The sequence below is a fragment of the Branchiostoma floridae genome, chromosome 1 (assembly GCF_000003815.2).
Source record: "Branchiostoma floridae strain S238N-H82 chromosome 1, Bfl_VNyyK, whole genome shotgun sequence".
Classification (NCBI taxonomy): domain Eukaryota; kingdom Metazoa; phylum Chordata; class Leptocardii; order Amphioxiformes; family Branchiostomatidae; genus Branchiostoma; species Branchiostoma floridae.
In genome coordinates, this window is record NC_049979.1 from 25,858,033 (window position 1) to 25,883,888 (window position 25,856).

The window sequence follows — 25,856 nt, forward strand, 5'->3', positions numbered from 1 at the left end:
GTAAGCTAAACGGTTTTTCCATCTGCTGTAAGGTAAATGGTTTGTTAATCCATTTAATCTTATAGATTTCAGATTTTTATTAAAAGTATCTATATATCTTCAAGCTTTGTCAGCTGTCAATTTACTTCAGGATTAGCATTATCGTTTGAAGAGAAGAAACAGCCATCACTTTGATGTTGTAAAGAGACTTGCAAGTGTGGTTTGTGGGATTTGATTATTGTATCTCTTGATCGATACTATTTGTCTTTCAATAATTTTACCCAACATGTTTTGGGAATTGTGTTTTCCATCGTGTACATACCGGTGCATGCATTGGAGTGGGTAGAGTGTTCGCCTTGCATTCGGTAGGTCGTGAGTTCGATCCCCGGGCGAGTCATACCAAAGACTTTAAAAATGGTACATACTGCTTTCTCTGCTTAGCACTCAGCATTTGGGAAAGAGTATGGGAGTTAAACACACATTATTAGCATAGCAGTGGACTAGCCCCCTGCTGTAGTGACTTGCACAAATGTGTGGCCCAAGGGCTAAAGAAATGGAGATGGGCACCACCCCTACACATCTGCACAGATGTGTGGTCAACTTTAACTTTTTTCTAATAGTTCTGTCAACTATATCATCATTTGTCAGCTATATACAATTTGTTTGATGATTTTATTCAAAGGTCTGTCACTTGTTATTATAATTGAATATACAGTCAAACCTGTATTAGCGACCACCTTTGCATAACGGCACCTGCCCATAGTGGCCACTTTTTGTCGGTCCCTTGGATTCGTAATGATTAAGAAATAGGCTTAGCGGCCACCTGCCCAACGCGGCCACGGCCACACGATTTCCGGTCCTGCAGACACAGAAACACTGCCGATTACGGCCACGCAGACCGCTGATCTATGTTTCGGCATGCGTTCGGCCATAAACAGCGGCCGTATCGTCACCCTCACCTTCGTAAACTGGCGCTACCCATACCTGCTGACAAACGAGGTCATATAAGGTCAATAGACGACACCAATATTACGGAGGTAAATTGTGTTAACGTTACGTTCTAATACACTATCGCTTAGGTTAATTTACATCACAAAAATTTCTAAATAAATTGTTACAAAGACAAAATGATATGAACTTCAGACTATGGTGGATTTTATTCTTACATTTATTAAGAGATAAGTCTAAAATGACGTGACTCTTGTGAGTACCACATTAGCATAATGGGCGAATCTGACGTGTGAACGCAGGAGGGAACACATGGACAGCCAACTATAAAAGGATACAAGACGAAAGATCAAAGAAATATGACGATACTGGTCTCTTCAGACAGTATCAACTGTAGAACATTTAAAACTTTATAGCTTTTGTTTTCTTAATACATATAGTGTAAAAATCATTGCAGTACATGTACAGTACTGTATTATGTGAATAAAGATCAGTGGGTACTAAAACCATGTGTAACTTATTGCTTGTGGTCAATTAATTAGCATATTCTCTATAGTGGCCAATTTTGACCAGTCCCTTGAGTGGCCGCTATAGACAGGTTTGACTGTATCCATTTTTAAATATGATGATGTGTCCTTATAACTAATGACTTAATAATATTTCTCAAGTTTTTTTTTTACTTCATCTCCTGTAAGTAGTTAAGTGCATTTCTGACTCTCGCTCTGTGCCAGCAAAATATTAATGCAATGTGTTTGACATGAAATTCCCTTTCTGCATTTACACATTGTGAGTTGTACACAGGTGGCTGTTGATTGATGAGAACAGGTGGAGAGCATGCAGGTGCTTGGAGAGGAGAAAAGAAAGGGCTGGATCTTCAATCGAGGCCATCCCAGCCTACCACAGGGCATACTAGGCCAGCCACTCCAGGTCTATGGAGAAGCGATCAAGGAGGTGCAAGATGTTAGATATCTTCCCATAGCAACGAAGTCATGAGAACTGGAATGGGCCTGTCAGTGACTGAACAGTTGTTTTTCGGACACAATTCAGAAGAAAAGCTCTACTTACAGGCCTGTAATACGACTAATCACACTCTGGCTGATCCATGACTGTTTTGACAGTACTGAATGCCTCTGGTGATGACTGAAATTCCAACTATACTACTGTCAGTACTGTCAGTTCTTCTCCTGTTCCACACTGTCAGCCATGGCCAATCTCAGATAAATTAATGTCAATACATGATTAATCGATTGGGCTTCAATGAAATATGTTTATTCTCAAGATTCATGTATTAAATTTCTTAGGAAATGATGCATGGTTGTTTTGAAGGGAATATGTCTTCACCAGAATGTTGTCTAGTTTGAGATCCCAGTGCACCAGGCCATCACAGTGGATGTAAGCGAGCCCCCTAGCGACCTGCGCTGCATTGGGTGTTTAGCCGGAATGTTTCATCACCCATGAAATATGACCCGTTTTAGAGTCGTATCGCACAGCTCCAAAACCATGAACAGCTCCAGACACCTGACCCTGGTTTTATGACAAGATGAGCCAAGGAAGCGGACAACATTCGGGTGTTCCACTCATCTGCAAGGGTAACACATACATGTACGAATATATATGATATGGAAGCCAATTGCCTACTCTTGTGTCGTATGACCACAGCAAGTAAATTTTATGGATGACATCAGTGCGCTTATTAATTTTTGCCTGAGATAGTGCACATGACAAGGGCCCCCTGGTGTGTGACCTTGGTACTGCAGCAGAACTTCAATTTTTTGCATCTTTTACCTGGACATGCTATGGTCTTGATTTTGTGGTGGCAGATAGCTTGTGATGTAAGGAATATGTGGTGTATGTTTTGGCCCCCTAGCAGCTTGCTCTGGAACTGCAGGAGCATTTTTGTCAAAATCCTCGAAGGAGCATAACGGATCATAATAGGAATGATGGATTTCCATGATATTTGGTATGCAGGTACCTGTGGCAAAGATGTACACAATGAAGTGCTAATTATGCAAATTTTGACTTAATTTGCATACTATTTGTACAGTGTTTTTCAATATAGGACTCAAATACATGTAACATAAGTAGTTTGTGGCAGGCGACACTTAAGCAGATACTAATTATGCAAATGAGTCCCTAATTTGCATAATTAATGTAAAGTGTCCTAAATCTTCTTAGTACATATAGTAAATGACTGGGCTGTTAACATTGTGACCTGTGTAAGTTAGTGAAAGGTATAAGGAGCAAGCATGAATTATGCAGAATGATGTGACATTTATTTGCATAATCAGAATATTTCATGGAGGTATGAGGTCTCCGAACTCTTGTTGTCAACTGTTTCGAGTGATACCAGTCTAGCTACGTGTACGAGCGGGCAGTATGAATGTATCATTACCACACTCAAGTGTCACTTCAAGTACAATCCAGGCTAACGCACAACATATCATCATGTTCACCATCTCCGAATGGAAAAAAAAAATCTTTTTTTTTTAGAAATGAGGCAAAAAGTTGGATGTCATCCATAAAATTTACTTGCCGTCTCCTAACTTCACTCACTCAGTGGAGCTGAACGACATAAAATCATTCATGACTGTTAGTGGTTTAATCCACTCAGTGCCATTTCAGACCATAATGTTCTGGTTCTGTTATAATCCCAAACCGGTTAACCGCAAAAAGGATTGAGATAGTTTCCTCGATCTTCATCCAGCTGGCTTATTGTTACTCTGCAGAGTGTTTTGGTCAAAGCCACTGCAGGGGTCAAAGCCACTGCACTGTTGCTTTTGTGATTACCCTCTGACTGATTTGATATGCATTAAAAATTAAACTAGACCGGCCAATGCCAAATCCTATTTGTCAGTCGGATCCTATTGGATCAAAATCCTTTTTATTAATGGTCTTAATCTTAGGACAATATGAGATGGTCCTGAAGCCCAATCTTTACTGTGACACATGCATTTGAACTAAAAAGTGATTCTACATTTAAAGAAAAATGGAAAATTACCTATCAGTGGCCTGACATTTTTCTGTGTACATATTTTTCAGATCCAACACTTCTTTAGGTCCATAAGTCTGCAGTGCTGGCATGATGGAAGGCTCTGCAAATATCCCAGACTTCATTAAGGTTTGTATTGTAGTATCTGAGCGATCAAAACATTAAAAAGGTAATTGTTTTCGGTTGATTTTTTCTACATTATCAGTTGAATCTACCTTTACACTGCACAGGGATGTTCACAACACATAAATGTGGCTTAGTTGTGTCATGAGAATGTCTGAAAATACGCTCACTCACTCAATCCTGCCACTACTAGTACAGGTCCAGGAGTTGTTTGTCATTTTGTCCAACTTTCCGACAAACCAAGGAATGTGCTTGAACGAGTTTTATGGGTTACTTGAATTGTTACTAAAGTTTGTTGACATTCTATTTGTGTGTGTGTTGTGGTGGTTTCTTTTGGTGCCCCACAAAGCTTCTTAGGTTTCTGAACGGAATTTAGGAAATTTATGGTCTGGGCCTAGCTGGCTTACTGGTATTACTGGTACTGGTAGGCTACTAGAAACAAAGGAACTTGGCTGCAACTTGCTTCACAGTGCATCATTTGCCAATACTCGAAATGTAATAAAGCGATGTGAATACTGTAAATGCAGAAACTTTCACGGTTGTATAATATTCGCGTTTTTTGCGGTGGCCGCTTCACCACAAACTTAAAAGCACCTGGATTATTTTTCCATGGCACTAAGAGACTACAGTGCATGTTGCTACCGCAAACTTAAAACCACCACGAAAATTCCTTTGTCCAACTACAGCGAAATTAAATCCTGGGAACTTAAATGCATTTGAAATTGCAAATGTTAATCTGAATGGAGATTTTAAAATTCAGAATATTTGCAGTTTGGGCACCCAAAGTCTACAACAAATACATACCTTTTTAGAAGTATTGGTGTCCATGACAACAGCTATTTCTATTATGTGCTACAACAAAATGGGAAGGAATGCAAAATGTAGGTCTGTCAGGGCCAAGACTAAATGGTAACATGTTTCTGTGCCATTCTTGTAATTCTTTCTTCCAGATCAAATGTTGCTTTGTCAGCAGTTTAACCTTGAGCATCTACATGTACATAAATTTTGTATTGTGTAAACTTACAACTTGTGTCAGGAATAAATTATCATTCTCTCTGCCCATAGATAGGCCCATTACGTGGCATACATACTGTATGACCTTACTCGTCTGTCTTGTGCCACTGCCAAATCCCTCAACTGTGACAGTGACTTCAGGCCAAATTGATGTGATTATATGGATAGAACCCCAAAACTGATGCGTGTGCATATTCCTTTATTCAGATACCCTTTAGCCCGTAGGGCTAGCCTACCAGGGTTCGAACATATAAAACGCAAACATACATGTATATATATGTCAGATAAAAAAACATTGAATTTCACAATTATAAAAACTATCAACTTGAGAATACATGATCATGTTAGATTCCGAGCAGCCTTTTTAAATCGTGAAATGTTAGGCAGGAATTTGATGTGTGATGGTAGGACATTCCAGAGACTGATGGCACGGTAGAGAAAAGTGCAATGCTTTTTTGAGTTTGTTTTGGGCTTAGGTACTTTAAAACTGAAGGAATCGGAATAGAAAAAAGGATGTCCAAAAAGAAAATTTGCCTTCATTAAGAAAAGTGATCAGGAAGGTTGAACAACAAATTGTTCTGTAATTTGTGTAAACACATGGTATACAGATTTCTGTTCTCCCAATTTTTCTTTGACTTTGGTATGGCATTAGTATTCATTTTCCGACATTCTTTTTTCAATATACCGCATGTGATCAGTTTTAAATATACCGCATGTGATCATTTTTATGCATGGTTTACAGCATGGCCAAAAACTTTTTCTTAGAAATGGATGAAAATTGATGCATGCTCTGATGTTATCCATATAATCGAATCAACATGGCCCAATGCTAATTCAGTAGTTGAAACGTCCCTTTCTTGCGTCTGCGCATGTTGACTACCCAATGTGTGTCACACAGCCAGCACCGTGACCACTGTGTTTTAAACAGGATTATCGCGGACATGGTAGAGTAGCTTCAGGCGGGGTGGAAGCCAAGGCGAGGTGAGATCCGCTCAGCATGGAGGCTTTGGTGTTGACTTCACCACGATACGACCGGTGAGGGATGGCGCTACAGATGTTCACCCCGACCTCCCCCAGGAGGGTTCGTCTCCGCAGGTCAGGGAGCTCGTCGGGAAGACGGAGGCTGGAGGAGCTCTTCAGGACCCCGCGTGAGTCAGTTATTCATCTATCAGTTCAGTTCAGTTCATCCTTATAAGACGTGCCATTAATGATGTCCGACCGTGCATCTCTCGTGAGTCAGATATTCATCTAACAGTTCTGTTCATCCTCATAAGAGGTGCCAATAATAATGTCTAACCATGCATCTCTCGTGAGTCAGATATTCATCTAACAGTTCAGTTCAGTTCATCTTCATAAGAGGTGCCATTAATGATGTCCGACCATGCATCGCTATCTACCATGGCGCCTACAAGTTGTGGTCCTTTAAACCGACCCCCTTCTCCAGTACTTTCTTAAGTGTCAGGTTCGGTCGTCCCCTTTTTCTCTTCCCGTCAGGTTCCCAGAGGAGAACTTTTGCGGCTATCTCCTCATGGCAATTGCTCCATGGCCAGCTAGAGCCAGTCTTGTATCTAACAGTTGTCTGTTTACAAGTGCTAGATACAAGCATGCAGAATATTGTAATTTGAAAACAAAAAGGTCCTCAAAATCACCACAAAACTAGGTTAATTTGCTTATTTATTCATTTGGATATGATATTGTTTATACTTTTTTTATCAGGCCAATTGTGTAATATTACATACCAAGTAGTAGATACATCCATATAGAGCTGATTTTACACTTGTTTTACCTTATCAGGGCTCGAAATTCACTTTTGGGATTAGGTGCACTGGTGCACCCAACTTGAAAAATTGGGTGCACCAAAATAATTTTGGGTGCACCACTTCAATTTAAGTAATAACCTAATAATAAAACTTAGTTAAAGCTATCAAATTCTTAAACAACAGACATTTTTATTAACTTTCTAACACTTAGATGTCAAGAATATGATGTACATGTATACTAAGTATACTTTGATATCTTTACATACATAAACCTAAGAAAAAATTTGGGTGCACCCTGTGCACACAGAGGAAATAATTGGGTGCACAGCTCCAATTTTGGGTGCACCTGGGTGCACATGCACCCAGTATTTCGAGCCCTGCTTATAGATAAACTTAACTTGATGTTAAGCTTTATCCATAAAATTGATAGTCATTATGAGCTGTTCCCTTAGTCAAGAAATCAAGTGACATTGTAATGGTTCAGTAAATGGTTTATCAGTACAGAGTACCAGTAGCAAACTTAACTGTGAATTCACAGCTATGATAGAGCGAGATATCGGTCACAAAAAATTAAAGAGACACGTAAAAAAAGAGACAAAATGTACGCAGTACTCAGCATTTGAACAATGCCAGGATTGTTAGCTGGTATCACGAGTAGTCGGCTTTCTCCTTACATGGAAGAGCCAAGTATGCAATCTCCATAGTGATTGGACTGTTAGATGGACAATTCCACCAACTGCCAACAGTTTTCTATAAGGCAAGAAACACAAAACATCGCTGGGAAGAGCCTTTAAGAAAACCCCTGTAAAGATTTTGCATTGTAAAATCTATTTTTACATTTGCAACCATCATTAACAAGGTTATGTTTTTAAAGCATTTCTGTACTAGTAGTTGTTTTTGGATAGTGCCACTCTAGAAACTGTGGGTGATATATAAAGAACAAGTTGGATTATGGTCTTCTTGGTACTGAAAGTTGCAACAGAACTTTCAGGTTTCGTATCTCTTGTGCTTGTGTATATCTCTAACACTGCTCCTATAGTAAACTGTTATGTTTTCCCAATAGGGAAAAACATATTGTTTTTGCTGGACCAGGTGTGTTCTTCTTAGTTCTTCCTTTTGTGTTAAGAGCCAATCAGAGCTTAGAACTTTCTTGAACCAATCAGAGCTTAGCACTCCTTTGATGAGCATATTCATCAGTCACTGTGTTCTGCATCTATAGTCTTAGGAAAGTCCTATAGCTGCATTCAGTCTTTCTTCATCCTTTTCCATTGTGATTTGCATCCTGCAAGCTTCCTTTAGCTCTTGGAGTTTCTTTGCTGTTGTAGGAGCTGTTACAGTATAAATACGAACAAAACAGGTTTGTGATAGCGAAGCCTGTATGTAACTTTTTTTTACACACAGACAATACTATATAGGGTGAGTGTAATGGTAATAATTATGTAGGGCGGGCCTATTGATATATAGTATTATGTGCGAGTAGCTTCATATTATGCATTTTTGAGAAAATGTTGCCTTTCTAGTTGCAAGTCATTTAGCTGCAAACTTGAGAAAATTCTTACCTTAGTGTACAGTTTTACCTTCAATCATAAAGGATATTGTCCAGACTTTTCTTTTGCACAACCAGTAATGTGTCTCGCCATCTTATTTTTCAAATTCTATCAGACATCTTCCTCAGAGCTTCTGACTGGGGTGCTGCTCCTTGCTGCTATTTGTAGCCTATGTAGGTGGCGCTGTTGCACTTCTCAACCATTTTTTTTTTCTTTTCTTAATTATGGATAGGAAATCTTAGGTTAAGATGCTAGCTTAGTTTTAATATCTTAATTTTAGATGCTGAATTATCATTTTGAATGTGGCTCTCTAAAAATAGAGAAGTTGCCTACAGTATATGATTGATTATACCTTGATTATACATGTACTGCACACTTGACCTTCATCTTCCCAACCCAACCCAGGCCCTACCCACATACCAAATATCATTGTAATAATACATTTGTACGTCCAGAAATTCTAGAGTTATGCTGACCACAAATATCCAGACACACACACAAACAGACATGCCAAAAACTATACATCCATTTTTCATAGAGGTAATAAGCAACATAAAGCATACAAACTATATATCTCAAATTATCTCTTTTCTTGCAAACAGAATTTGTAACAAAAAGACATTATTTCATTGAATTTGTTTCCAAGCTCTTGTCTTACATCTCTTGATCATGGTTGGACAAGTTTTCTAAAATTCACTTGTCCTATCGGGCAAGCACATAAAAAATTTACTTGCCCGAAATTAAAATAACATTTTCTACATATTTCTTCTTCCAGCAATGGGATTCTTTTATTATTGACTCAATTTTTCTGTGTTGAACATTGCCTGATGCTATGACTGTTAAGAGTAACAAGTTTATCAAAATCTCACTCATGGAAATATCTAACTTGCCCGATCGGGCAAGCGGAATAGGTCATGCACTTGTCCGAAGGGTACTTTGACTTGCCCGGGACAGTAGGGCCAGTGGACTTGTCCAACCCTGCATCTGTTTATTTGTTTGCATATAGATGGGTATGCCTACTGTTGACATATCAACAAGCAGGAACCAGTGGCTAACAAGTGGGAACTAGTGCTAACCAGTTAGCCCTAGTCCCTGCAGATGATTTGTTTTACAGTTAGGCCACTGTGAGCAAGTAAATCTATGGATGACATCCTCCGCAGACTCCAAACTTAATGAGAGAGGCAAAAAAAACAACAAGATGGGTTAAAAAATAATCAAGATGGCTAGAATTTAAAATAGACATGATTCTAAAATAGACACGACTATTAATTTGTAACAAGAATCGAAGCAACAGTGGCCGTGGCTACATGTTCGTCACTATTGTCACTCCTATAATTAGTTACAATCAAAGCTACCACACAATATGATTTCACATTTTGGTACTTTCTTGTCATGTTTTCCATTTCTGAAGGGGAAAAAGCCTCTTTTATTTCAAAATCAGTCAAAATCAAGTCTGTGTGTGTGTGTATGTGTGTCTGTGTGTGTGTGTGTGTCTGTGTCTGCGTGTGTCTGCGTGTGTGTTGGCATTTTATGGTCAGCATACATATACCTTCTGGATAGACAGTGAGTGTCATGATATTTGGTATGTGGGTAGGTCCTTTAAAGGTGAAGGTCAAGTTTGGACCCCTGGTGTCTGACCTTGGTACTGCAGCAGAACTTACGGTCCTTGTACCTGGATGTGCTATGGTGTTGATTTTCTGGTGGCAGATAGCTTTTCATGTGAGGAAGTGGGGTAGGTTACACCAACCACCCCACGTAAAAGAATCACGGTACGCAGTTCTATCTTAGTACAAGGTAAGATTGCGGCTTTACTGCATTATGAAATATAACGTTCGACTCCAAATAACTAGCAAATTATTAAAAGAAAGCTCGACGAAAAATTGTTAATCAACAGACAATAGGTGTGAACTATTCATACCTGTCCCTCGCGTACCACTAGATCAGTACGTGGTAATTGGGTACTTTGCATGTGAAGGAATCGACTTAGAGGCGTGTCCTCGCTAGAAATCTACTGGTTGTGTTTCAGTAACACAGCTTGCTCTGCCACTGCATGGGTGTTTTTGTCCAAATCTTTCAAGGAGGACCTCTTGAAATGTCACCTTTGTTCTCCTAAGAATTGATAATGACATCATGCCCACCAAAAAGGTCCAAACTATTGTCAGTGTCAGTCACCCCATCCATATATCAGCACACGATCATTTGTTTCCCTTTTATTGGAGCCCAGCCACTTTTCCTGACATTTCAAGTTCACTTTAGATGTGCCAAGGTCACCTTCTATGTAATGTTCAAACCCTGGCCCCCACTTTGCCTGTAGAATATATGAATACAATACTACGTAGGTTGTTTTCTTAGGGTACACTGACCCCATGTATCATGTATTCTCGTCCGAGTCTGCTTTTGTTTCTGACAGGCGGAAAACAGCGCTCTTGGTCACTTGATGACCTGGTTTTACAGATCTGGACGAGAGCCATTTCCTGTTGTGGGAATAATGCCTGAAGCTCCGCAAGTATGGCCAACCATAACAATTTGGAGATTGCACACAGTTTTTAAATGGCTGTGTCAGGGTTAGTAGCCAGCCTGAAATCATTTTCAGTCCCCTTGATTTTGAATGGGAATCCTATCGAGCATCGAAGGCATGGCGTGACGTTGCTTGTCATTCTAGGGGGTCTGGGTCCCAGAACATCTTTAAATCAAGACCCTCTGAAACACTATTTCCTGCATTTTGAGGTGCAAATTTTGCTTGTGGAATAAGCATCAATGGCATCTGTTTTGGCGAAGAAGAACATATGGGTTTCAGTTGTTTTAATATCTTTACATATCAATTTTTGTCTGTCCCAGGGGACGGAATGGGGAAAACTTTTTCAGTCCCCAGCTGCAAAATTCCTTCAAAGGACTGAAGGACAGGTGCTGGCTACAACCCTGGGCTGTGTACACGATGATGATGACTTCTTTCTGTGCCTTTTACTGGGTCTTGTTTGTTTTGAGGGGAATGATAGGGCAGGATCAAATGGGGGACAAATATATCCCTACCTGTTGCAAATTGAATAGTAGAATTCGTGACTTAGTCCACACAAATTTAACTTGCTGGATTTTTTCAGAAAAAATTTTGTGCGTCAGGGCCAAAAAAAAATTATCACAAAATTGCAAAAAGTAACATAAAGAACAATAAGGAAATGTTTTTGACAGCTTTATCATTCTTCCAACTCGTTCTTTTCATTCTTCTCTTCTCTTCTTCAGCAAGGGAAAAACCCAAACCTAATCCAGGTAATTGCCCGGATTTGTCCACTTCAAGCTTGTTTCCATTTTTTGTCAAACAAAAGGAAACTCTAGGAGGTTCCAACCACTTCCCTGTTGTACACAATCCCCACGTGGATTATGGGAAGGATTAGCTGTGCTACAACAGGAATGCTGGGAGTTGTTACTACAGACGTAGGGCTGCTTTAGACCTACTTTGTACAACAATCGTGCAACTGTAGTTGTCCAAGAAGTCTCTGGTGATGGTTTTCCCCCAAATCATTGTGCGACCACCTCAGACCTGGTTGTGTGACCAGGAGTTCAGTGGGGGACCTGCAACTTACTCACAATTGTCTTAATCCAAAGATCACAGTGGGTCACGCGCACACCGCAATGGAATCCTGCGCCATGGGTTTCCCTTGATACTTCCTGACTGCCTGTCTAAAGACAACCGTTGCCCACAACGAACAACAAGAACAGTCGCACGACTGTATCATTTCTAGTAACTGTTACTATTTTTAGCTGATTGACATCAGGCATAAAACAACTGATCTAAGCACCTTCTCTTGTTTCAAAACAATAGTCTTTGTAGTTTGAGCAAAAATGTTTTATAACATTGCTTGTTTTTATCTCATGTAGCAGTCTGCATTTTATCTCCTATATAATTACTATTAGTCAGTGTCTACCAATGTATTTTAGTCCAGGCGTTAAGGCCACGATAGATTATTTCCTTGGTTGTAGGACACACCAAGTTAAAGACATAGCAAGATCAGCGTAAAAACAAAGAGACTTGCAGGAGAACTTTACTATGTTAGGTTCAGAGAATATGTTTCCATGCTTGAAGTTGAACTCCTGTCTGACACTTTTCTGTTTAGATGGGAAAACCAACAAGAAAATTAGTCTTCCTGTTAGTAAGTACCCATGAATTAGAGACTTGGGCCTTGCAATGTCAGTTTAAAACATTCAGTGCTGAGACAGTCCATTTTAGGAGGACAAAACAATCTGATTGGACAGCTGCTCTGCCTAGGAACTACTAACATGACTAATGATTATTGACCTTACACAGTGCATTCCCTGCTGTTAGAGTCTAATTACAGGATATTAAGAAGTGGGTGCTAAGTACTTAGTAAGCCACAGTTAATCTGGCTCACTCCCATCCCTGTTTCCCATAACACACATAGGCCCGGATACCTCCTTGAAGTCAAAGTAAAGGGTGATGTGTAAAATGCCTTGTAACCTAAAATTATGCTTTAGAATCTATCTATATACTGTATGCTTTTTTCCCTTCAATTTTGATATCCTTTGTCTTTTGTTCTTTTTTTATTTATTTTTTATTTATTCAACATCAAAGTACAAAACAGGACAGAGAGGTAATACACTCTAGCAGTATGCTAATATTCACATCACCTCTCAAAAAAAAAAGATAACTGACAAGAACAAATAAATGACGAACAAACAGTTCACAGCTATTTAGTAATACATATAAGTCAGGTTACAAGGTAGTTGCAAAACGTTTCGTATGTACAATGTATGACTGGGTTAACTGTAAGATACTGCAGTTTGTAGAATGTGACAGGAAAGGTGAACCCCTTAATAGTAGATGGATACGGGCTGATTCGGATAAACTATTGAAGTCAAGAGTATTGCCTAGCAGGTTCTGTAGATTGCCGAAAAAATTAATTCTGTATTGTTGATATGTTAGTCTTTTGTTCTAATGATGGCCATTGGAAAAAAATTAGATCATGCAGATTTGAAATCTAAATGATGATGAAAATGAAAATAACAACCTAACACACAGAACATTGTAATTCTTTCAAAGTTAATTGTTTTTCTTCTTTTAAGAGAATTATTTTTTCTCGAAGTTTGGATAGTAGAGAAAATACACCTTTTTTTATGAGGGCTGTTGTTCTTCATTAAATTCAGGGGGTGTTTCAATGTTCTTTCAGAAGATGCACTGCCCTGCTTCAGGAAATAGCATAACAATCTCGTTTGTACCAAATTGTAAACCAATAAAACAACAAAAAGATAGAGAATCATACAACATGTATTCCACGTCAGGTTACAGAATATAATAATCATAACTGTGTAGGCATCAAGATTATGTCTAATAATAGTTTGATCATAACGTAAATACATCTATTCAATACAGAGTCACTCAGAACTAGAGTCACTACTGAAATACTTTGCCAGCACTTTACATCTTTGGCGGCTAAATCAGCAGGTGTAAATAAGGTACAGGATTATTGTACAATACACTTGGGTAATCATATTGACCTCAACATATACAGCTATGCTATCAAGTAACAAGTTAAAGATTCACAGACACCAGAAATGCTGGTAATTTTTTAGTAACATTCGTCTGTTTTATTTTTCTCATTAAAACTTTGTTAATGAACTCTCTATTTAATTTGACTGAACAAACACATTATACAATCATGTATAATGCCATTGGACTGAGAATGTAACAGATCACAGTAAACGAAGCTAGTGACAGTCACTTGTAAACAAATCATGATCATCTTTTTTATTCACTGACAGACCTACTAAGAGTATGTTCTTTTCTACATCTTATAGTCTGATAGAAATTGTTCTTGGTGGCTTTCCTTCCCCTTTAGTCATGCTAGATACAGGAAATGCAGTCAAATTTATACATCAACACTTATCCGTGTCAGTCTGACCTCTATGCATATTTCTGTGTCTGTCTGATGTCATAATTATGGGTGGGTTCAATGCACTCGTCTGACAGGCTAGAGAGGCGAAACACTAAGTATTACAAACAGTGTTTTGTTTTTCTTTTGGCTCTAAGTCTCACCTGGTACAAATGGCCTACTTTCTACAACACAGGTCCTGACTGGGGAATTTTCTTTAGAGTGTGTTTTGCAGGCCTGAACTGTCTTGAAAGTCAAGTGATCCTGGCCCACAGCATGATCACAGTCTACTTGATTTGTTCTTGTTACCTAAGTACTTTGTAGTCCTATCTCACCTTTGCGTTGCCGTTCAGGTGAGGTTTCTGCCTGAGTGAACTACAACAATGCTTAAGGAGTGGTATGCACCGCCAGCCCCACAGCCTGAATCAAAAAGGTCACAACCCTTTCACTTCTCCCCTCCTGGCTGCCGAAATGCCTGAGAGGCAACTTTGTACCCGTTTTGGGGACACACCCACTTTTTGAATATTCAAAAATTGCAACGCCCCCCCTTTCCTGATTTCCCAACAGTACAAACAATGCGAATCATCCTCAGGTAACTGGAACTTGTGTTGTTTTTTCTTGTCCCAGGCACAGATGTCACCTGTGTTGACATTGTTTGAAATCGTGCACCCATGCCGATCGCACAGAGATAATGCCCATTTGTTGGTAGGAATGCTGTGTCTCTAAAATAGTACATGGATTGGAAGTTGTTTTCAACTTTTATTAAATTCTTGTCAACATCAACATTTTCCCCAAGTTCTTCAAAGTTTGAACACTGAGTAGACACAAAACAAATACGCATGAAGTTACTCTCGTCCCTGCACTTTCTAGCCATGCGAGGCAGAGAGGTTTCCACGCTCCAGTGAATACCATGCATTTGCATCTCATCAATATGCATGATGACACCAGGGATGACATTTGTATGCGTTACCTAGCTCAGCCAATTGTTGCGTGGCCAGCGCTTCGCTCCTATTAAGGGAAGGGGTAATTACTCGAGCTCTGCTTCGGTTCAGACTACAGCTTGTCTGGAAGTTGTTGGCTCCTGGAGTCAGTTGTGAGGCGGTGTGAAGTTCTTGTGTCACCTGGATTCACCACAACACCTGCTTCACAATGTCCAGCAGCAGTAAAAAGAAGCGGAGCAGCAGCTTGACCAGCCTGACTAGAACGCTGTCAGGCCGGAGGAAGAAAGGCGCTAGCCGAGGTAAGGAAAGTTGCTGTTCTCCGTTTTAGCCCGAAGGAAGACGCTACGGGTCATTTTTCACCCACCACAGTCATGCCTGATTAGACCATCACAAAATCACAATGCAGGGACCCTGCCATTTTCCCTTCTTGATGCAAGATTCGGGTGTCAGCAATGACAAACCAACTACGTGTTTGTGCAAGAACAATTTGTCCTTGTTTGTGATCCTTTTCATTTTGACAAATTTCCTGTGAATGGGAGATCTTGCATGACATGCCTTGTTGAGAACAACATTGTTTGTAATCCTCTGGTGTGCGGTGAATTACAAAGTCAATCTTGAAGTCAAGTAGCGCTATAAAACCTGTCCATGAGACCAAGGACATTGTAAACGACAGTTGGAATGCCAGTTGTAGACAGTGACTCACACCCAATGTTTCAGTTTGCAGCACACTGTAACAAATTTCATGGATGAGTGCTGATTCAACAACACTCCTCTATAACAGGAACACAGTGAAGGTCAAGTATCCCACCTTCCTGTAATGTCTGATTCTAAGAAACTTGTTCCACAAGCAAGATTTCGACACCTATACAGTGTAAGTGAAGGCTTGGTAATTGTCTACACCCCTCCCCTCCTTGCGTCGTTTTGCAGAAACACATACTAGAACAGGTTCCGCCCATCAGACAGGTATTCGATGTTGTCTGGCTTTTTAATACCTTCTTATTTGTATGCATATTAGTGTTTCTAGCTATTTCTATGCAGATTGTCTAATAAAGTGCGGGTGTGTGTTGGGAAGATCAGAAACAATGAAAGGTGTAGACAATAAGTGGCTTCCCATTGTAGTCAGGTTTGTGCAGGTAGAACCAAGGTCGGATTTCATGTGGAAGAGTTTGTTTACAATCCTGTGAAATTGTAGCAATAAGGAAGGCACTCATAACACGCAAATACGAGAGCAAAAATTCATTTGACTTGTCTAAGAGCAGTGGCTTCAATAGTCCCACCCTTTCAGTCATGTTTAGAGGTGTGAGGCTTGAAAGCGTCTTTTAAACAAATTTCAGTTACATTGCCTGGGGCAAGACTTGCTATTAGAATGACCCCCACTGAATGTTTGTACTTTTCCACCTTTTCCTTCTTTCTAAGCCACCAAAGTAACCATTTTTGTTATGCATGACATACCATTGCCCTTCCTAATCTAATGTACAAGACATTTTAGACCTTGTAATGCTTGAAGTAAGGTGAGTACTACGGCAAGTCACCCGTAAACAAACGTTGGGGGATCGGGTCCCGGATTGGGGAGGGGCTAACAGTCGTTCATGAAGCCAGGAAAACAGGCTTACCGGGTTCCTGAATTGTGTTTGGAAATGCGTTTCTCTCTAAACTTGTCTGTGTGAGTCATGTTGTAAGTGTGAAATAGCTAACGTGTAGACAACATTGGGAAAATACCTCATGCAATGTCTGGACAATTTGTGTGGAAAAAGCTGACTGAAAAGATAATTCTAGCACGTATTCTATCTCCCCCCCAGCTGTTGTTTTACACCACCACACCCTCTAGAAATGTCTGTTGTGTGCGTGCGGCCTAAATTATTCATCGCCGCTGTAGGCTCACACAATAGTAACGAGACAGGTCATCTCTGAAAAATATGACGTCTCTATTTTGGTAATCTCCTGTATAAAATCATGGTGTGAAATTTATGTAACCTATGGGGGTGGTGTCAGTTACTTTCCAAGCATTAACAGTATTAATGGTGGTACTACAGTATGTAAATCAATTGGCATCAAGTCGTTTTCAAAACCTTAAAAGCTAAGATCTCAAACTGAAAGGAAATCCAACTTACTCTGACCATTTACAGCAAAACATATCATACACTATGCAAGCAAAGCTTTTACAGCAAATAAACTACATTATTTTATAATCATTTTTTTTTTTGGAATTGGTATGAGATATTACCTCCCGAAAGGCTTACTTTCACCCATGCATGTTCTTGTTATGATCATTTCGAAGGAGATCTTTAATATGGTAAATTGACCTCTTGCTCTAGTTTATGGACAAAACCATATGATTGTTCAGCACTAATCAAAAACCACCTGTCGAAGCTTAGATGTTGTCTGTTAAAACAAAACAAAAGAAAAAAGGCTGTCCAGTGTGAATACGTTACCTGTAATGCCCATGTTCCCTGGGGAATGCAATCTTGTCACATGGCTCATTGTGTCTGTGGGTAGTGATGTCCGAAATTCTTGAGAAGATCAGTTTCAAGGTCAGCAAAATAGTGTGGAAGTATGAGGGGTGATCAATAAGTTCTCAGCCTCACCCAGAAATAATAAGCACAACTCAGATTTCGAAGCATATATAGATATCTAGTATAAAATCTTATATGAATGTGTAACAAAATTCAAATTATTGTGATCATTACTTTGTGGGCAACACCTAGTAACGTTAATTAAGGGAGAAGGTAAAAAAAACGTGGCAATTAAGCTGCAACCAGAGGTGTGCGGGTCAACTTGTGCTGCTGGAAGTCAGACACCCACGTCTTTCTGCTTGAAATAAGAAGAAATCATTATCAAACATTTTGACAATGTCTTTGTTAATGACAAAGAATTTACGGCATGGGGAGCTCGACCCACACATGTCTGATCACAATTCACCCTTACTTTTCTTGCATCTTACCTTCTAATTGTCAAAAAGCTTGGAAAGAGATACTGCAGCAATGATTTGAAATTTGCAAGATTTTGATAAAAGGCTTCATACTATGAAGTTGTGCCTATAGAAATTTGAGTTGTGCTTATTATTTCTAGGTGAGGCCGAGAACTTACCCTTCGTAAGTGTATGGGGCAGTTAATGTCACAGAACTCAATGCTTTCCATGTTGAAGTGTTATCCTTTCAGTGCCAAATTTGTACAAGGTTAGGCAGCAGTGGAAGAGTCCATATCTTATATGATTGGGGGAACACTTACAGTGTCACACTTTTCTCACATAACAAGAACATTGAAGATTATAGCCGGTGGGAAATTCTATTTCTTATAAATATAAACTTAGCTAAGTGAACCACTTTCTGTGGATTTGGGTAGATTTTTTACCGAATACATGATAACCTTTCTTTCATAACTAATTTTCTATACATGGGCAGTGAGCTTATTATTTTTGATACTCATCTTTAACGACTGTTGCTTAAGCGTAAGATTAGTTCGTGAATAGTTTCATCGGGTTGGTAAGTCACTGAATGAAGAGAGTCTGACTCTTTTTACACAACCATTGGTCGTATTGAGGTCACCTGAGTGGCGCCGAATGGCAGCTCGCTCCAGACTCTTGCGATTTAGCCCCACCTATTGTAAGCTCCTCGCAATTCAGCCCCTGGCTGCAAAGAGTGAGTAGTCGGCCCACCCAATAACAAAAAACCATTGCTTTATTTCCACCAACATTTTTTGTCAGAATCGCCCTGAGGTGGAGAAGTTGACAGATGGTCACTGAGATGTCAGTGGAAATAAAGCAATGGTTGCATAAAAAGAGTCTCTTCATTAATTAATTGATTGATTGATTGCCAGTGTGTTTCTGTGACGTTTTCGTGAAGAATATATTTTTGGAGCGAGAACTATGTATCTTCACTGATGATCTGATAGTGGTCCCAAATATTCAAATAAGTTAAGACATCATTTTCAGAAAGAAGTTGGATGAAAGTGTTTGCAGGGTTTGATTATATAGGATAAGAGGACCTTTGACACCTGTTTATGCGGAACGGCTCACCCAGCCCTGTAATTGTTCAGTCATTTGCAATGTAATTACTACAGTTAACTACTGTTTCAGCGACCATGCCTGGTCACCAGACAACATTTCAGACTGTACACCATACAGCAATGTTTTAGCTCAAAGTACCCAATACAGCAAGGGGTATTCATTTCTAAATAATTCCTAAAAAATGGAAAATCAAAATTCTTAGAGAAAGATTTTGTATATAATAGCGCACAAATAGTGCATGTCATACAGTTTGTGTATCTCATTGGTGATGATATTTGATTCATCATATTCAATAGTTTTACTTACAAACTTAAACTCAAAAGCTACAGCAAAAGACAGCCTGTATTTAGAAATATTCAAATCAATACATTTCTCCAGGAGGTAAAAAAAAATTCCATATATGCATACTTATAAACTTTAAGGTTAATGATAGTGTATAATTATGTATACATGTAAAACTTGTAGATCTTACAAAATAGACAGAAATGTTATATTAAAATGCTGGCTACAGTTAGTAACATGCTATTAAATGTAGTAACTTCCCAGTTGTATTAGCTCTTGCTAAAGCTGATCACTTAAGCTTAGGCTTTGAGCCACGAGTGAATGAAAGTAGAGTTATGAATCTAACTGTACAAACATCCTTCTTTGGATATTCTAACACTATCATAATATAATCATATCCTTTACCAATGGTGGTGTGACAAAGGTGTGGTATTTTATTGTCATGGTCACAAAAGGCTATTCTGACTAATGAGCTGTATTTGGGGTACCTGAAACTATTGGATTAACATGACTTCCCTATGGGGAGCCTCATTGAAAACAAGGCTGAATTGAAGCTTAAATAATACATAACTCGTGCTCTTAGTATAAATGAGATAGTGCATTTGAGGATACTACTTTGAATGGACATACACATGTATGTCATCGACATAACTTGGGGCCTTTTACACAATGGTGAAAGGTTCAATTTATGAAGGCTTCAACGAAAAATAAACGGACTTATCTCATTGACGTCTTGAAGATATCTAAACAGTCACACATTATATGTAGTAACAAGCTCTTTTCTTTTTTGTTTTGCATACTAGTGAACAAATAAACGTTCTCGCAATAAGGCAGACAAAAATAAGCCAAGGGTATGAAGGATTGAAAACTGCATTGTATATGAAAGCCCTCGTGCTTCGTGAATTTGACATTCTTTGTAGAGGGTGGAGTAGTGGATAAATATGGCTTGACAGAGGTGTGGCGTTTCAATGTCACATTCACAAAAGGCTTCATGGAGCAATGTCAGCAGGGCTAGCCCTTTGTAATAGCCACGGGCTAGTTGGGCAGCCCTGGTTGTGCATGCTGAACAGTCAAACCAATAAATAAAGAAATAAATGTCAGAGATTACTCTATGTAATTGTCCTCGTAGTTGTATCAGAAAAAAATAAAACGAAGACGCAAATAAATCGGCTTGTGTAGCAGGGAAACATTTAATGAAGATAATACTAATTTGCATTGCTTTATATAGAAATGCAAATCAACAGAAAAAAAAAAGTACAGTCAAACCTGTATTAGCGGCCACCTTTGCATAGCAGCCACCTGGCTATAGTGGCCACTTTCTGTCGGTCCCTTGGATTCGTAATGATTAAGAAATAGGCTTAGCAGCCACCTGTCCAACGCGGCCACGGCCACAAGATTTCCGGTCCCGTTGATACAGAAACACTGCCTGTTGCAACCATACTGCAGCCTTATGTCACCCTGCATCGACTTTGAAGTTGTAGTTTGCGAGGATTTGGAGTTCCTGACAGGGTCATTTTGGCGGTAGCAGAAAGGTATGCATGCCTTGAGCATTAAAGTGCAAGACTTAGTCTTTGTCGGTGAATTTACGGATCGAGATAATGTTACTTGGTGAGAAAGATTAGTGGGAACTGAAATCATGTGTTGCTTGCTCATGGTCAATTGATCAACATTTTCTCTATAGTGGCCATATTTCTCCAGTCCCTTGAGTGGCCGCGACTGTATCTAACTAAACAAAACCATGTCTAAAACCAGTAGTCAACAAACTTCTAAATCTTCAATGTTTCCTCCAAATACGATTCCCAACATAACCTGGAAGAGAATCATTATTGTGGCTTATCTGTTAGCATACCATAAACTAACAACTCTGTACCTATATGATCCAGTTCAACTGGATCATATAGGTACAGAGTTGTTAGTTTATGGTGTTTATCTTATTATAGGTTGTACATGCCAGTTTACAGTAGGTTGTAAAATTGAGGGTGTGAATTTCACATGATACCGAAATTGAAAAGTAATTGCATTATTTTGAAAGGTGGTCAGGGGAGTTCACTTCAGAAACTGTATTTATTGTTACGTTGCCTTAAAAAATAATCTAATACCTTTTAGTTTAAGGAAAGTTGTAATTGTTTATGATGAAACTATGTGGTGAAAAGGTTTCCCCTAAAATCAGAGAACCACTTGAAATATGTTTACCAACAGTAGCTGTTGTCGTAAATAAGGCAGACTAACAAGCATACTAAAGGTGCACTCTCACTGCACTTGTGTCACACTTGCGTCACTGTGGGGTTTGAAAGATACTCAACAAATTTCAACGATAACAAATTTTCTTACTTTTGTGTATTTTGTCGTCTTCGAAGTCATACACATATACACATAGAAGTATTACGTATTATGCATTATCTAAATTATGAAAAATCAGAGAAAATAACAAAACAGTGACGCAGTGAATGAACAACGTAGTGACACAAGTGCAGTGAGACTGCACCTTTAGATGCTTGTTACTGCCTGTTTAATCTAGGTGATTTTTGTTTTGATTTAATGAAATCAAAATCAGATAGCCTGGGACTCTACAGTATTAAGGCCACTATAACTACAACACTGGGTGTGAAGCATGACCATTTAGATTGTACCACTTGAAAGGCCGGTTTGGCGGGATACCGCTTAAGTCTAGACTGTGCTTAAATTAAAAACGGTGCTTTTGCCAACTGTCATGCTTGGTTGAAACTACCACAGGGTCTGTTTACTACCATGACATAAAGAAAAAGGTACACGCCCACCTGTCTGGCTTCAGGCCTGTGCATTATGTTTTTCTGTAAGCAACACATTTGATGTCAACATCTACGAACCTCCAAGAGTTTTGAACAACATTACATTATGTTGTGATGATATCAAAAGTTATTGGTGCAAAATAGTATCTTTGCATTGTTAGGGACCAGTCACTAGTCTTGTTTATCTCGCTTTTATTAACGTAAGTTTGTAACTGAGTTTGTATTGTCTACCGGTAAATGGCCTTATTGCATACACCACATTTGCACTCGGGAAGACGCAAATTTGGACAGCTTTAATTGATTCACTCACTGGGGAGGAACCCTATCCTTTTCTATAAGTGGTGTGCACTTACTCACACACAGGACCTCTGTTTCATGTCCGATCTGAGGTATATCACTAATCGAAGCTTAAAGCTCTCATATTTCACCTGAATGAAGCGAGGAAAATTGTGTTAAGTGTCTAAGGGCACAACGTTGGAGCATATCAGCGGACTCAAACCCAGGGCCTCTTTGCTCTGAGACAAACACCCTACTGTTATGTTTAAGGATGCTACATATATACATTGTATAAGTAAGAGCTGTCCTTCTTGTTCGAGAATCAAAAAATACATGTTTAACACCATCTTTCCCTCTGCCCATAGGCTCCTCTGTGGAGAGAATGGACGTGTCCGGAGTGGCTCGAGACCTCTTGATGACCGTTGACCTAAAAGATGACCAAATGGTGCAGACCAAGTGTTTCACCAACTGGGCAAACTCATACCTGGCCAAGGTAAAGACGTGTTTCAAACACATAGTATAACATCTTGTCAATCTGATATATAGTTAACAGTTGCTAACTATCCTATCCTGTCAATTAAATGCAATCAAGTCTTGTCTTGATAGTAATGGCTCAGCATCCATAAAACCATTGCCATATTGTGACCTGTTGAGACATTATGACAAAGCTATTGTTGTGAACAATATCAATGCAAAAGTTAGCAACATGTTTTGAAACATTTTACATTTTAGGAGATAAATAACTTTCCTATCTTAGCAAAAAGGCTATTATAATAAGATTCTAGCTAAATTCCAGATATACTTGAATGACGCCCTTATCTGCATAGTTTAATCAACTTAGAATTGCCAAAAGTATCAAATTCCAATCATTAACCACTATGGAATGATAGCATTTTCACATTTATAATGTAAGTGTTGTCCTCATTTGCATAATCAATATCTGTCAATGTTCCTCTCTTTCTTAGTTACAATGTATGTCCCATGGTCGAGAATCCTGGCACGAGAAAACATAGCAATCCACTACGAGGCCCATCAAATTTTGTTTTGTTTGAACCTTTATTTATTCATTATAAGTTCAAATTGGCATGTAGGCCACTTTTCATTGAGGTCACGAGGAAGGTAAGGGTCAGATAAAATATAACAGAGATACAGATTACATGGAGTCCTAATAAATGTATCAACATAATATCATTACACATGGTACAAAACAATAGTAGAGCAATAGCTCAGCGTTCATAGTCCATGTCCGTTCATTAATTTTGACCTTCGTCTTTCTGACATCTGGTCACCAAATATCATGAAGGTCCATCCACAGTTGTACATGTACAAAATGTTAGAAAGTGACCTTGCCCAAGGGGTCACCTTGTTGGCACAACTGTAAACTGTAACATTTAATGAGGATGGCTGCAGTAAATTCAGGCCCCATGGTACTACATGTAGCCTAAGGATGTTTTTGTACAAAGCAGATAATGCTTTCTCTTAAACTGTCTAATTCATCATTCAACATTTAATTCTTTGCAGTAAATGCTGGTGTTGAACTTTTGAAAACACGGCTCAGCAGTTACAGTTATTGAAATTAGGATAGGTTGCACGCCATCTCAATGGAAGATGGCAGATGAGAATTCCCATCTCAAGTTTATATAAAACCTGTCTCAGTGTTGGTTTTTTCCTAAAGTTTGAGATTGCTGGACATTGCTTTTAAGTGTGCTACGAGAGAAACTGTCCAATATCTATGCTATTTGTTACTTTATCATATATCAATAAAACTTCATTGTCATTGTCAATAAAGTAGTATACTTTTTGTTACTTTTATTTTAATTCCTAAAATTACAAATGTATTGTCAATCTATTGAAAAATAACACCCCCTTCAGGAGTTTAGTGCTTTGTTTACAAATAGTTGTTTCCTGTTGTTACAGCGCAACCCTCCTGTCACAATCTTCAACCTGTTTGAGGAGATGAAGGATGGAATCAACCTGCTGTATCTGCTGGAGGTGCTGTCTGGGGAAGAACTGGTATGTTCTTAGACAATAATTTCTACCCATTATTGAACTAGTTGAACTGCACTATCCAACACAAAAATTGGACTCACCCAAATTTTTGACTGAACAGCTCCAGTCTTTGTCAAGGAATGAACAATCAATGCGCTGCTGTCGTGATGTCGCGTTATGCAGATAGAACACGTAACTCAGTAAGCAGTGGATCATAGGTTGCAGGAAGTCTGTCAGAAGTTAACAATGCATAATATTGTTCAGATCTAACTTTTTTACTTAACCTGCATAACTTTCTTTTTGAGATACAGGTATTTTGTATAATGTTGAATAAAAATTTTGTGTAAATGCCATTTTTCAAGTTTCGGGAACGCTTTCAAGTTCGACTTTTGACGCCCCTTTAAAAAGGAACCCAACAGATTCTAAGATGTTTTATTTAAAGTCATAAGTAAGATGCTTCCGTAGTTTTGGCTTTAACATTTAACATCTTTAAGCAATGACATTCAGCAGAGTAAAGATATGGTACATTGTATTTTACAAAAAATCTCTGTCCTCATGTATCTTATTGCTGTTGCAAACTTGTTTGATCCTGCTGACCAGAAGCTCAATTCTCACTAAGTCTCTGGTGCATCATGTGAATGTGTACTGTTGAGGTCATAGATTCTATTGTTCATAAACAATACAAGGTCAAACATACAGTAGCTGTATAAGGTGAAAGCTTTCATCATGATCATGCCATCGATCAGTTAGTCACACAGCTTCAGTGTCAGTATCCCCTGAGGACAGGATGACTGCATCATGAATGATTATGGTCACAGTTATCTTATATGGTTACATCATACAGAATTAGCATCACCATCTTGATACCTCAAATGCAAAATGTTTCCAGTCCTTAGAGTAGTTAGTGTAGCAAAACACAATGTACATCTGTAAGATGCAAATGTACATCATGTGAAGATGGATAATTTTCTCAAATATTATTGTTATGATCACTTCTATCCAGTGCTTGGTATAAACTCCCTTGGCGTAAACTTGGTATAAACTGCTATACATCATTGATTAAAATATTTTTGATCATAGTAATATTACCTTACACCATATTGAAATATAAGCACAGTTGGTAGAAAGAGCAATGAAATAAAAAATCAGATTGTCATGACAGCTTTTAGTTTATGTTCAAATAAATCCAGACAGACTTGATTATATTTTCTTTTCATTTCTTAACGAATTTTGATGTAATATCATTATATTTAATAAGAAGGATTGACAAAACATAGATGATTGTAAAACTTGATTAGTAACTTTTTATTGCCACCAAATTGCTAGTTACACCTTTGCTTCCTATAATTGCA

At 38.7% G+C, this 25,856-nt stretch overlaps 1 protein-coding gene across 50 annotated transcripts in view; it reads left to right on the top strand.

Annotated features, from left to right (window-relative positions):
* Positions 1–6,012: 6,012 nt before the first annotated feature.
* Positions 6,013–25,856, top strand: part of LOC118404010 (nesprin-1-like) — a 68,216-nt gene continuing 48,372 nt past the window's right edge. For 10 of the 50 annotated variants that reach the window (XM_035806156.1, XM_035806076.1, XM_035805791.1 and 7 more), the window contains exons 1-3: positions 6,024–6,201; positions 22,881–23,008; positions 24,433–24,528. In XM_035806156.1, coding sequence (XP_035662049.1) covers positions 6,096–6,201; positions 22,881–23,008; positions 24,433–24,528 — 330 coding nt within the window. In that variant the 5' untranslated portion in view covers positions 6,024–6,095. Of the gene's footprint in view, positions 6,202–22,880; positions 23,009–24,432; positions 24,529–25,856 lie in introns of all 50 variants that reach the window. The other 40 variants (XM_035804526.1, XM_035804650.1, XM_035804965.1 and 37 more) reach the window with 10 other exon arrangements.